The 14539-nt window shown below is 49.4% G+C and overlaps 1 protein-coding gene across 1 annotated transcript in view; it reads right to left on the bottom strand.

The window, feature by feature from the left end:
• Nucleotides 1-3961: 3961 nt before the first annotated feature.
• CCT3 (chaperonin containing TCP1 subunit 3) overlaps nucleotides 3962-14539 on the bottom strand; it is a gene marked incomplete in the record, with an annotated part of 12256 nt that continues 1678 nt past the window's right edge. The window contains 7 exon segments of the mRNA XM_073609323.1: nucleotides 3962-4332; nucleotides 6939-7070; nucleotides 9306-9551; nucleotides 10422-10602; nucleotides 10703-10784; nucleotides 12259-12391; nucleotides 12500-12649. Coding sequence (XP_073465424.1) covers nucleotides 4225-4332; nucleotides 6939-7070; nucleotides 9306-9551; nucleotides 10422-10602; nucleotides 10703-10784; nucleotides 12259-12391; nucleotides 12500-12649 — 1032 coding nt within the window.

Below are 14539 nucleotides of genomic sequence, written 5' to 3'. Positions count from 1 at the left end.
GTCATGTTAGTCATTAGTTATGACTAAGGCCTTATAGGCTGAAACCCGTCAACTGACTTAATCTGCATTTGTTCACTGTGGCTATTCAATAAAATGAAGACATTTTAAGAGCAACAACCAGAGTGCGGATCATTTTTTCTACATTAGTTCTTTTATAAGTTGGCTGGCAGTACTGTCTGATGCCCCTCAGGCTAAAATGAAATACTACGGATTTGAATCCTCTATTTTTCCTATCCAGAGGTGCACTCGACAGGGCTGTCCGCTTTCGCCCTCTCTTGTTTGTCCTGGCTATGGAACCGCTGGCGGAGGCGATCCATTCACATCCAGATATAAAAAGGTATTGAAGTGCTCATAAGATCTCGTTTGCAGATGACATCCTATTGACTCTGATAGCACCCAGAATCTCGCTGCCCAATTTATTCTCCCTTTTGGAGACCTTTGCGTCTCTTTTCGGGACTGCACGTTAACCCTAAGTCTAAGGCGATGTCCGTAAACCTTTCCTCCTCGGAACTGACCTCTCTAAAAGTCAATTTCCCATTTCAATGGCTCCCCTCATTGCCCTATGGAGTATACGTCTCACTCCTAAATATGACAGACTGTACCAGACCAATTTCCCTCCTCTCTTTAGAAAGCTCACTGACATGCTATCCTCCTGGTCCCACCTCCCGCTATCCTGATGTGGCAGGATCTCTGCGGTTCGTATGACCTACCTCCCGAAACTGTTGTATCTCTTTTGAGTATTACCAGTCCCAATCGCCTCCTATATATTATGAATTCACCAACGCAAGCTCTTGAAAATTCGTCAGGGGTTCCACACGACCCCGGATCAATAAGCAGACTCCGTACGCTCGGAGGATCAACGGAGGTCTTTCGGTCCCCAATCTTCAGGCATACTACATGGCAGCGAACATAGCCCCACTATCTCATCCTCATGACACATATCAAATGCCGCTATAGGCCACTATTGATCTGGTTGAATCTCACCCTATTACCGTTTCCTCTGTACCCTGGTTCCCCCCCACAGGTTTGGGCCGTGTATGACACACTCTCTTCGCCTATGGGACTCTGTTAAATTCTCAGAAGGACTACTATCCCCCCAAATACCATTACTCCGTCTTACTCACAGCCCTTTATTTCCCCCCAGTTGTGAGAATTCTAAACAATTCTCGTGGTGGACGGATAATGGATTCACTGACATTCATTCTCTGTTCACCCCTATGAGAATAATAACATGCAATGTTCTCAGATCTTCCCATGATATCCCTCTTGGGGAACATTATAGTTACCTTCAAATTAAACACTACCTCCAACAACTCACAAAGGCCTGACCTACCCCATACACCTTGACCCCCCTTTGAGCATCTGCAGGGCTAAACCCCATTCTCCGGGATTAATATCTTTACTTTACTTCTCAATCATTTCCTCTGGGAATCCCTCAGTGAGATCGTATCATCTCCAATGGGAGAGACTTGGGTAAACAGTTGGACCCAGAGGACTGGCAGATCATGGACAAAAGCCCTTACGAAGAGTTCTAGGAATGTTCTCATTCTGGAAAATGCATACAAGGTGTTCTGTAGATCAGTGGTCATCAACCCTGTCCTCAGGGCCCACTAACAGGCCAGGTTTTATGTATTACCTTGGGGAAGATGCAGACTAGAATACTGCAATCACTGAGCAGCAAATGATATCACCTGTGATGTATTTTGGTTATCTTGCAAACCTGGCCTGTTAGTGGGCCCTGAGGACAGGGTTGATGCCCACTGCTGTAGATGGTATTATACGCCAGCTAGACTAGCTCGTTCTATTCCTTCCTATTCCCCTCACTGTTACCGGGGTTGTTCGCAGGAAGGTACCATGGCCTTTGGACTTGTCCAAAAGTATGTAGACTATATCTAGAACATGCTCCTTTCCAACCTTAAAAGAGACCCCTATGAAGCCCTAAACCTACCTTTGAACTCCTCCACCCAGAACGCCAATTGGCCCTGCACCTTTTTAATGCAACTAAGTTGACCATTGCCAGGGCATGGAAAACCCCAGTACTCAGCTTCGAAGCAGTTAAAAAACTTAAAAAAGATAAAAATCGCATGAACGACAATATGATTAATGAGAAACTGGCGGCCCTCACAATAAATTTCTCAGGGGGGGTCTGGCAACCATGGATATCATACTACCAATCCTCCAGGTTCAACAGCCTACTTCTTTCAATTTAAGGGTCTCCGGGTGCACCCCCCCCCCCACTCCAACAGACTCTTCCCTCCTTTTTTTCCCCCCTTGTCTTCTCCAGTCTAACCATTCCCTATCTTTTTCTGTATACTTTCTCTGACACTCCTGGTGTCCAAGAGTCGGTCCAGTGAAGAGGGTTACAGTGATGAAAATAAAAGCCAATTATTTTTCTCTCTTATCCATAATCAATATGCAGTTAATCTATGTATGTATGCACCCCTCTTTATCGCTTGGGGTTTCTGAGCCTTTGCCTACCTTACAATATACTCTGGGGCATTAAATGATCTTCATCGCGACGTATCACTGCTGTTTTCTATTGTACTGATGAATATTGTACCATGTATATGACATCCCTTTGTTGGGATTTTCCTCTCCATCTTATGTTTGATGTAACCATCACACTGTTGCATTAATCTGTTAAATTTACCTTTCTACCAATAAAGACTTTGTAAAAGGAAAAAATCCCATGTACATAAGTAGTCGCAGCCTTGGCCATGACACTCAAAATTGAGCTCAGGTGCCTCCTGTTCCCACTGATCATCCTTGAGATGTTTCTACAACTTGATTGGAGTCCACCTGTGGTAAATTCAGTTGATTGGACATGATTTGGAAAGGCACACACCTGTCTATATAAGGTCCCACAGGTAACAGTGCATGTCAGAGCACAAACCAAGCCATGAAGTCCAAGGAATTGTCTGTAGACCTCGGAGACAGGATTGTATGGAGGCACAGATCTGGGGAAGGGTACAGAAACATTTCTGCAGCATTGAAAGCCCCAATGAGCACAGTGGCCTCCATCATCCGTAAATAGAAGACGTTTGAAACCACCGGGACTCTTCCTAGAGCAGGCCGCCTGGCCAAACTGAGCAATAGGGGGGGGGGGGGGGGGGGGGCCTTAGTCAGCGAGGTGACCAAGAACCCGATGGTCACTCTGACAGAGCTCCAGCATTTCTCTGTGGAGAGAGGAGAACCTTCCAGAAGAACAACCATCTCTGCAGCACTCCACCAATCAGGTCTGTATGGTAGAGTGGCCAGACGGAAGACACTCCTCAGTAAAAGGCACGACAGCCCGCCTGGAGTTTGCCAAAAGGCACCTGAAGGACTCTCAGACCATGAGAAACAAAATTCTCTGGTCTGACGAAACAAAGACCGAGCATGCGGTAGGCTGCTGGTTGGCAGTTGACCAGATGCTGTCACTTTAACAATGGACAGTTATCTTATGTAAGCTCTGATTGGTTCACACATCTTATACAACGCTTATCTTTCTTTACTCCTGGCAGGGAAGGGAAAGAAAGACGAAAATGTGCAGCTAGAGGGTGGGATCAAAGAGAACCCGTTTATTTGGTTCAAGCCATGGAGTCTAGTGGAGATGTACGTACAGCTTTCCCCTACAACCAATCTACGGCCAAAACTCCTAGATCCTAAGAGGATCCCATGTCTGAACAGCCAATAGGAAGTGTCCACATCACCCAGGCAGCAATATGGACCCCTGAAAAAAGGACCCCTTCACCTCTGCAGGGAAGTAGATAGATTCTGGACCAGAGCGTCAAATGACCATAAATAGGACATTTAGGGCTCATTTACACTGGTGACAGCCCTTGCTACATAGTTACATAGTAGGTGAGGTTGAAAAAAAGACACAAGTCCATCAAGTCCAACCTATGTAACCTCCGTGCACTCCGAGATCAGACAGACCCCTGATACAGACTTCAGAGTAGGACAAAAAAAACTTAGACAATTTGAATTCCAATGACGTTTTATTAGGAGTAGAGAGTGGTGGTGTATATCAAGCACCCCCCCCCATCAAGCGCCATGTCACTCCCCCACCCCGAACAGTATCCTCGAACAGTAATAAATACAAAACAAAGCATCTCCTGCAGGACCAGGATATATAGTAAACGTGCTGAAATGTGGAACGCCCGCCTGCGTGGTCTGCTCAAGTGCCGCATCGGCCTCCAGGTGGGTCTGCCAAGTCATGTGACCTGCGCCCCGTTACGCTCCTCATTCCTGGGGATTCTCTTGGGCCTGTGCCCCCCCCCTGCCGTGGTCATCACCCTTCCTCTTGTGGCCGGATACAATGTCGTCGATGCGGAGAAGCAAGATGGCGGTCTGTGCAGAGAGGGGAAGAGACAAATGTCATATACAAATGTTCCTCACTTTATACTCATCTCCCCCTAATATGATCAAACTACACACAGAGGAATTAGAGTGTAAGCTCCTCGGGTACAGAGACTGATGGGACTGGCTCAGTGAACTCTGTACAGCACTGCGGTATATGTCAGAGCTATATAAATGAATAATAATAATAATAATAATAATAATAATAATAATTAGGGTTGTCCCGATACCACTTTTTTAGGACCGAGTACAAGTACCGATACTTTTTTTCAAGTACTCGCCGATACCGATTACCGATACTTTTTTTTTAATGTTACGTGACAGTTTTTTTTTTTGCTATTTTTTTTGGGGGGGGGGGGGGGGGGGTGAACGTTGTATGTGTGTGTTTTTTTTTTTTACAATTTTTATTTTTTACAATAATATTTTTTTATTCTTTATTGTTTTTTTTTTTTTTTTTTTTTTTTAATCAGCCCTGTTGGGGGGCTTTGGTGAGATATCAGGGGTCTTAACAGACCTCTGATATCTCCCCCTTGAGACAGAGAAAGAGACAGAGGATAGAGATTTCCTAGTCCCTTTCTCTGCAGCGTCAGCTGCACTGACAATGAATGGAGAGAAGACAGCGGCTCCTCTCCATTCATAAACTGACACATAGTAATCACAGGAGATTACAATGTTTCAGTTATGTGAATGGACAGAGTCAGCTGACTCTATCCATACACAAAGGAAGGAGGGGGAGGACGGAGGAACTGAGGGGGAGAACGGAGGGGACAGATAAGGAAAGAGGAATGCAGGGGACAGATAAGGAGAGAGGAACGGAGGGGGAGAACGGAGGGGGACAGATAAGAAGAGAGGAATGCAGGGGACAGCGGAGGGGGACAGAGGAACGGAGGGGGCACGGAGGAGGATGCAGTGACAGTCAGCTGTGAGCGATCACCGCTGTATGTCACTAAAGCTGGTGAAAGCCGCTGGGGGAGAATCTTGTAACTCCCCCACGCGCCGATCACAGCTGTCCTCTAGGTATCGGGGGAAGCATCGGAAGCATTTGCCCGAGTACAAGTACTTGGGCAAATGCTCAGTATCGGTATCGGGACAACTCTAATAATAATAATAATATAGTGTGTGACTGTGGGGGGGAGGTTACATTAGAGTGTAAGCTCCTCTGGTACAGAGACTAATGTGATTGGCTCAGTGATCTCTGTACAGCGCTGCGGTATATGTCAGAGCTATATAAATGTATATATGCGACTGTGGGGGAGGGGACATTAGAGTGTAAGCTCCTCTAGTACAGAGACTGATGTGACTGTGGGGGGAGGGGACATTAGAGTGTAAGCTCCTCTGTACAGAGACTGATGTGACTGTGGGGGAGGGGACATTAGAGTGTAAGCTCCTCTGTACAGAGACTGATGTGACTGTGGGGGAGGGGACATTAGAGTGTAAGCTCCTCTGTACAGAGACTGATGTGACTGTGGGGGGAGGGGACATTAGAGTGTAAGCTCCTCTAGTACAGAGACTGATGTGACTGTGGGGGGAGGGGACATTAGAGTGTAAGCTCCTCTGTACAGAGACTGATGTGACTGTGGGGGGGGGGGGGGGACATTAGAGTGTAAGCTCCTCTAGTACAGAGACTGATGTGACTGTGGGGGGAGGGGACATTAGAGTGTAAGCTCCTCTGTACAGAGACTGATGTGACTGTGGGGGGAGGGGACATTAGAGTGTAAGCTCCTCTGGTACAGAGACTGATGTGACTGTGGGGGAGGGGACATTAGAGTGTAAGCTCCTCTGTACAGAGACTGATGTGACTGTGGGGGGAGGGGACATTAGAGTGTAAGCTCCTCTAGTACAGAGACTGATGTGACTGTGGGGGGAGGGGACATTAGAGTGTAAGCTCCTCTGTACAGAGACTGATGTGACTGTGGGGGGAGGGGACATTAGAGTGTAAGCTCCTCTGTACAGAGACTGATGTGACTGTGGGGGAGGGGACATTAGAGTGTAAGCTCCTCTGTACAGAGACTGATGTGACTGTGGGGGAGGGGACATTAGAGTGTAAGCTCCTCTGGCACAGAGACTGATGTGACTGTGGGGGAGGGGACATTAGAGTGTAAGCTCCTCTGTACAGAGACTGATGTGACTGTGGGGGAGGGGACATTAGAGTGTAAGCTCCTCTGTACAGAGACTGATGTGACTGTGGGGGGAGGGGACATTAGAGTGTAAGCTCCTCTGTACAGAGACTGATGTGACTGTGGGGGGAGGGGACATTAGAGTGTAAGCTCCTCTAGTACAGAGACTGATGTGACTGTGGGGGGGGACATTAGAGTGTAAGCTCCTCTGGCACAGAGACTGATGTGACTGTGGGGGAGGGGACATTAGAGTGTAAGCTCCTCTGTACAGAGACTGATGTGACTGTGGGGGAGGGGACATTAGAGTGTAAGCTCCTCTGTACAGAGACTGATGTGACTGTGGGGGAGGGGACATTAGAGTGTAAGCTCCTCTGGCACAGAGACTGATGTGACTGTGGGGGAGGAGACAGAGTGTAAGCTCCTCTGGTGCACAGGAGGATATAGATGGTTCAGCATTCTGTAGGCGTCTTCTCCACTCACCTCTACAGCAGTTTTGTAAGTTTGCAGTTTCACTGCCAGCGGCTCCCAGATTCCCAGATCCTTCATGTCAGCCAAGACGCCGGCTTCCCCATCCACACCCCAAGTCTGACAGCCCTCCTGGGTGTGCTTCGCCTTTAAGAAACACAAAAAAATACAAGAATTCATTCATTTAATCTCTTTTCCTAGCAATACAAGATCAATCAAAATGTACAAAAGTCTCTGCCCAGCACCCCTTAAAGTGGAACTAAACCCTCCTATCCTATTCAGCCAAGGAAGCCGCCATCTTGGCCTGTTTGACCTTCAACTGCCATGGTGCTGCACATGTGATCAGTTATGACTCCAGCCATTTGATGGTTTGACAGTTTGGTTGACAAACACAAGCAAATGTGACAGTTACATTCCCAGCACACCAGGATTGCCAACTGTTGTTTGAAACAATAAAAAAAAAAAAAAAAAAAAACACAAACGAAGGATGGTTTAGTTCCAGGCTGGACTCAAAAGAAGAAATGTTTAAGCAGCTTTTTAATTGGCATTGCACCTTCAAATATCTTCCCTTGAAGCAAAACGATGCAGCCATTTGTTAAGACTTTCGCACAATAAATTGGACACTTTCGTGTTCTATAAAACTGATTGCATTTGAGACAGCTTAGCGGGGCACATGTACTTGAACCGTGGGGTCCAGGGACGCCAAGCTTGCAGGGGGGGGGGGGGCGCACCCTGGGCCACCTCTGGTAGAAGTTTGAGCCGGCCAGCGCCTATGGTTCACCCGTACTGGGGCTCCAAAGTTGCAATTTGATCAACTGCACATTCGGTTTTTTTTTTAGATTTAAATTACTCTCTCTAGAATATCCCTCAAAATTTCCACTCGCATTAGCCGAGTGGAAATAAGCTGAGGGCGAGCGTGGAGCCCCATCAGAGTAGGCAGGCGGGCGCTGCCGGGGTTGAACAGTAGCCGATTCTTCTCCTCCCAGCCTCCGCCCCCCATCATTCTCTTAGCAGGGCCTGGCATACAGAGGGAGTCATGGGGGGGGGGGGGGGGGGGGACACTAGATGAGGTGGGGGGGGGGGGGGGGGTGGGTTGGGTGGGAGCTGCCAAAGTTAACTTTTCCCATTAACAAGCTGGTGATTGGTTGCTAGGCTGTCCGAGCAACCAATCACCAGCTTGTTAATAGAAAAAGTTAACAATGGAAGCTCCCACTCCCCTGCCCAGTGCTGTGTGTAAGTCTCTCTGCATCTTAAAAATCAGTGAAAGTGTCATTCATTGGGTTTTAATTTTTTTAATGCTATATTTTACCAGTTAAGGACTAGTCGCCACAGTTGTACTGCGGCAGGTTGGCTCTCCTGGGCAAACCACCGTCATTGTACATTGGCTGCTTTAAGACCACTGGGGGAGGGCGCACGCCGTTCTGTCAGGGGAGGAGAGACAGATCTGCTGTTCCTAGTGATTAGGAACAGCGATCTCTCTCCTCCTCCAGTCACTACAACCCCCCCCCCCAGTTAGAAACTCCTTCCTAGGGAACATTTAACCTCTTGATCGCCCCCCTAGTGTTAACCACTTCCCTGCCAGTGACATTTATACAGTAATCAGTGACTATTTTTAGCTCTATAAATATCAATGATCCTAAAAAAAAAAAAAAAAAAAAAAAAAAAAAAGTGACCGATCTGTTCGGTTCGCCACAATGTCGCATTCTAAATGTCGCTGATCACCTCCATTACAAAAAAAAAAAAAAAAAAAAAAAGCCATAAATCTATCCTCCAATTGGTTTGCGCAAAAGTTATCGCACGTACAAATCAATATACGCTTGTTGCAATTTTTACCAAAAATATGTAGAATACATAATTGCCTAAACTGAGGAAGAAATTTGTTTTACTTTTTTTTTTTTTTTTGGATATTATGGCAAAAAAAAACCAAAAAAAAAAAAAAAGTTGTTTTTTTCCCCCTTCAAATTTTGTTTGGGTACATCGTCGCACGACCGCGCAATTGTCAGTTAGTTAAAGCGACGCAGTGCCGTATCGCAAATAAAATGGCCTGCTTATTAAGGGAGCAAATCTTTCTGGTCCTTAAATGGTTAATACAGCATGAAATATTTACTTAACAAGGCACTGATGTGTACAGTGCCTATAGTAGCCAATCAGATCAATGAAATAAGTTTTACGATTTGTGCTACAATGGTAATAGATGATCCGCCCCCATTTTGCATACAAGCTCCGCCTATGTTGTTAAGCTGCGTCCGTGGCGTGCCCTATTGGGTGAAATGCATCTGTAGGTGGAGCCATGTTTGACCCAATCTGCATCAATAAAGCTTGGTGCAGTTCAGGTGGTGTGCAGCTTAAGTGTTTGTGGTGTAGTCGTAGCAGGACCCTCACCCTTAGAGAGGTGAGCACCCGGATGGTGCTGGCTCCGCAGTTCTGGATCAGTGTCCTTGGAATGACCTCCAGGGCATGGGACACGGCGCGGTACGGCCACTGGTCCACCCCGGTCATGACCTTGGATTTCTCGGTGAGGATGTGTGCCACGGCCATCTCAGACGCTCCTCCTCCTGGGACCAGGTATGGGTCGATCAATACGTTACGGCAGACCTGCATGGCGTCCTGGAGGTTACGCTCCACCTCCTGCAAGAAGAACAAACATCAAAATATCTGAGCTATTGGGATTTATCAACTTTTTATATCCTGGAAGTGTAGGAGGACCTGTCCTGAGGAAGCTTTACTCAGACAAGGCAAGCAGAGGGCAAAGGACATGTCATCAAGGATTGTCTGTGGTCTCCTTACAGCTGATCTTTTAGTGGCCATGACTTGTTCTGCAAGGGGTCAGTCAGGCAGCCATATTGGTAGAGGCAGGACTTTGCTTCCTCATTTTATAGCTCCCCCTCGATCTCTGGTGATCTGATGACTAGAGGGCCAACGATCAAGGTGGAGGAAAAACAGACCTACACAATGGATGAAGCAGGGAGATCCTTGCACTGCAGGTCCTTTGGTACAGCTTCCCCTCCAGTAAGGAGAACAGTGAGCAGTACAGCAGTGACAATCAACACATATGAGGCAGCAGTGCTTTAGATCTTCCACTGCAGATATACAGTGGGGCCATAGCTTGGGTGCCAAGCTTTTAACCACCTGCCGACCAGCAACGTAACTATGTGGTTGGCATTCAAGCGGCTATATTGGGGCGATACCTGCAGGCATCACCGTGGTACCATTTTTTTTTTTTTTTTTTTTTTTAAGAGCCGGAGGGTCAGCTCTCTTGTAAAAGCAAGCCTAGTGGCTAACTAGCCGCTGGATTGCTTTTACAAGCAGTGGGAGGGGATGTTGACTGTAACACGCTCCCAGCATAAAAATCTGGGGAGCAGACAAAGACTAAACATTGGTAAGCTGGTGGGAATCGGCATCCCATCATGTGACCACAGTGACCGTGGTCACATGCTCACCAAAAAACCGTCAAGCCTTAGCAATTTACTAAAACAGAACTCTGGTATAGTCACTTACAGCCAGGATCTCCTTGCTGGCCCCGCGCAGGACGATGGTGCAAGCCTTGGGGTCCTTGCATTCTGTGATGAAGGTGAAGTACTCGTCTCCGATCTTTTTGATCTCGAAAAGCCCGGCGCCCGTTCCCACGTCCTCTTCCCGCAGCTCGTCCGTGCGGCTGGCGATGCGCGCACCGCAGGCTCTGCGCACAGAAAATCAGTGGCGTCATTGACATGTATGGAAAGTGTTACCTGAGCGTGCCGCCTCCATCCCAGTCCCCGGTGGGGGGGGGGGGTGGTTACCTGGCTATCCGGTTGTTGTCGGTCTTGCGGACTCGGCGGATGGCGGTGATGTTCGCTTTCACCAGGTAATGCTGAGCGAGATCTGAGAGAAAGCAGATAAGAATTATATGCATGTGACAAATACTATTCCTCTAAAAGGAGAAGATTAAACTATATACACATATATTCAACTTAAAGCTGAAGTTTAAACCGCTTATAGGTTTCCCTGGTTCTTCCTCCTCCCCCCCCTCATGAACATAATGACATTTTTAAATAAAGCTTTTATATTTTCATCAAACACCCATTGACATCATCACCGGGTCTCTGTGTTTTTCTAGGCCAGGGGTCTCAAACTGGCGGCTCTCCAGCTGTTGCTAAACTACAAGTCCCATGAGGCATTGCAAGGCTGACAGATACAAGCAGGACTCCCACAGGCAGAGGCATGAGGGGACTTGTAGTTTTGCAACAGCTGGAGGGCCACCAGTTTGAGACCCCTGCTCTAGGCAATTCAGGTAGGTTACGGCTGGTAGGAGCAGCCAGCAGGGTGCCATGAAGACATCACAGCACCCTGCCTCAGTACTCTTTTTCAAGAGCCCTCAGCCCAGTGGGAGGAGTTATGCAAAGATCACAAGGCCTTGATGGGTGGGTGTCAGTCTGGAGAAGTGGGCGTTCCTAGGCAGGCTACATTTGCATAGGTAATGCCCACATGGGATGCGGAGCCTCTATAATGGAAAGAGCTAAATTCCAAAAAGGTGTGGGCCAGGAAGTCAGTCCATGACAGTGTGGGGCACATGCCTCTTCTGCCCCCCCTTCTTATCCCAGCTTTGATGAAAGGGGCGGGGCCAGTTCATGATAACAAATCTGGGGCACATGCCCCTTCTGCCCCCCCCCCCATTCTTATCCTAGCTTTGATGAAAGGGGCGGGGCCAGTTCATGATAACGAATCTCGGGCACATGCCTCTTCTGCACCCCCCTCTTCTTATCCCAGCTTTGATGAAAGGGGCGGGGCCAGGAACAGTCAGTCTGTGACACAGTGTGGGGCACATGCCCCCCCTTTCTTATCCCAGCTTTGATGAAAGGGGCGGGGCCAGGGTCAGTTTGTGATAACGAATCTGGGGCACATGCCCCTTCTTATCCCAGCTTTGCCAGGAACAGTCAGTCAGTGATAACGAGTCTGGGGCACATCCCCCCTCTGCCCCTCCCCTTCCTTCTTCATGAAAAGGGCGGGGCCAGGAACAGTCAGTGTGTGAAACTGAGTGTGGGGCACATGCCCCCATCCCCCTTCCTTATCCATGAAAGGAGGCGGGGCCAGGGACAATCAGGCTGGACATCCTCCAGCCATGAAACGAGGTGGGCTCGGACTATCTGTTGCAGCTTCTAATGCACATTATGAGAAGCTCACAGTGTGCAGTGAAATCAGAGGAAGCCGTTTCACCAAGCTGGTACGTCTGTGCAAGACTGAAGTTCAGCTTTAAAAAGAGCATCACATTTGCCCCATTTAGCCCGGTGCAGACTATTAATAGGCGGGCACCTGGGTCTTGTATTACATAAAGTGCAGCCCCTCCCCCTCTCCTCACCAGAGATCCCCTTCTCAGTGATGACCACATCCGGCTGCAGTCTGACGATGTCCTCGCAGATCTGCTGGATGTACTCCTCCTCCAGCTGCAGGATTCGGGAGAAGTCCTCCTCCCGGGTGATCTCAATCTCCGTCTGCCGGGAAGGGAGACAAAAAAAAAAAAAAAAAAAAACACGGCGTTACAAACGTTAGGCCTCACCGGTGGTGCCGGCAGACTAACAGCGACCATCCGCCGCCCTCACCTGGCTCTCCCCTTTCTTATACTCCAGGTTACAGTCCAGGAGGACGATACGCGGGTTCTTGATCAGACGCTTCATCTTGGGGTGTGTGACGTCTTTGTTCACCATGACTCCGCGCAGAACCTGCGAGTCCTCGATGAAGCCGCCTGGAATCTGCAGACACAAGAGGGAGACAGAAACGTTGGAGCGGAAATTTTAAATTGGAAGAGTTTGCTTAAAGTGTTAGTTCGCCTGCCTGTGCAGGTACAGGGCAGCCCCTTAGGCGTGCTTTCAGTTTAACCGCTTCCCCCGCCTCCTCTCCAGTTCTGGCAGGACATCCATGGACCTCCTCCCAGAACCGCGCCTCCCACCCCTCTCCGGGGCCACGCTTTGTGACCACTGTGTCCTTAGGACACAGCTGATCACAGATCGTGGTAGAGGGCCAAACAAAGCTGATCACAGATCGTGGTGGTGGGGGGGGGGGGGCAAGATCACAGATCGTGGTAGAGGGCCAAACAAAGCTGATCACAGATCGTGGTGGCCAAGATCACAGATCGTGGTGGTGGTGGGGGGGCCAAGATCACAGATCGTGGTGGTGGTGGTGGTGGGGGGGGGCCCAAGATCACAGATCGTGGTAGGGGGGGGGCCAAGATCACAGATCGTGGTAGAGGGCCAAACAAAGCTGATCACAGATCGTGGTGGTGGTGGGGGGGCCAAGATCACAGATCGTGGTGGTGGTGGTGGGGGGGGGGCCCAAGATCACAGATCGTGGTGGTGGTGGTGGGGGGGGGGGGGCCAAGATCACAGATCGTGGTAGGGGGGGGGGGCCAAGATTACAGATCGTGGTGGGGGGGGGGGCCCAAGATCACAGATCGTGGTGGGGGGGGGCCCAAGATCACAGATCGTGGTGGGGGGGGGCCCAAGATCACAGATCGTGGTGGGGGGGGGCCCAAGATCACAGATCGTGGTGGGGGGGGGGGGCCCCAAGATCACAGATCGTGGTGGGGGGGGGGCCCAAGATCACAGATCGTGGTGGGGGGGGGCCCAAGATCACAGATCGTGGTGGGGGGGGGGGGGGCCCAAGATCACAGATCGTGGTGGGGGGGGCCCAAGATCACAGATCGTGGTGGGGGGGGCCCAAGATCACAGATCGTGGTGGGGGGGGGGGGCCCAAGATCACAGATCGTGGTGGGGGGGGGGCCCAAGATCACAGATCGGGGGGGGGGCCCAAGATCACAGATCGGGGGGGGGGGGGCCCAAGATCACAGATCGGGGGGGGGGGGGGCCCAAGATCACAGATCGGGGGGGGGGGGGGGGGCCCAAGATCACAGATCGTGGTGGGGGGGGGGGGGGGCCCAAGATCACAGATCGTGGTGGGGGGGGCCCAAGATCACAGATCGTGGTGGGGGGGGCCCAAGATCACAGATCGTGGTGGGGGGGGGGGGGCCCCAAGATCACAGATCGTGGTGGGGGGGGGGGGCCCCAAGATCACAGATCGTGGTGGGGGGGGGGGCCCAAGATCACAGATCGTGGTGGGGGGGGCCAAGATCACAGATCGTGGGAGAGGGCCAAACCCAGCTGATCACATGTAAACAGACTTGCTGGTTATTGGCATTCCTTTCCTCACATGCTGTCTCTGTGCGAGGAGCGAGAGCCGATAACTTGCACGGCTGACTGTATATGGTACAGAGATAATCAGTGAAGGAAAAAAAAATAAATAAATAAAATAAATAAAAAGACTTATTTGCAAACTTTTATAACAAAACTAAGAAAAATGTTTTGTTTCCAGTCTTTTCTCATTTGTTTAGCAAAAAATAAGAAAAGCTCTATTTGTGTGAAGGAAAAAAAAAAAATCAAAATTTACCTGGGTACAATGTTACATGACTGAGCAATTGTCAAAGTGCGACAGCGCTGAAGGCTGAAAATTGGCCTGGGCAGGAAGGGGGTGAATGTGCTCGGTATTGAAGTGGTTATGTTGCACTAGCGGCCCGCTCCTAAAGGTGGCAGCAGCAAAAACGGAACGCCCGCTGTCGTTATACCTCAGTACTTTGACGTCATAGAATA

The sequence above is a fragment of the Aquarana catesbeiana genome, linkage group LG13 (assembly GCF_042186555.1).
Source record: "Aquarana catesbeiana isolate 2022-GZ linkage group LG13, ASM4218655v1, whole genome shotgun sequence".
Taxonomy (NCBI): Eukaryota; Metazoa; Chordata; class Amphibia; order Anura; family Ranidae; genus Aquarana; species Aquarana catesbeiana.
This window is presented reverse-complemented; position numbering and strand designations above follow the sequence as displayed.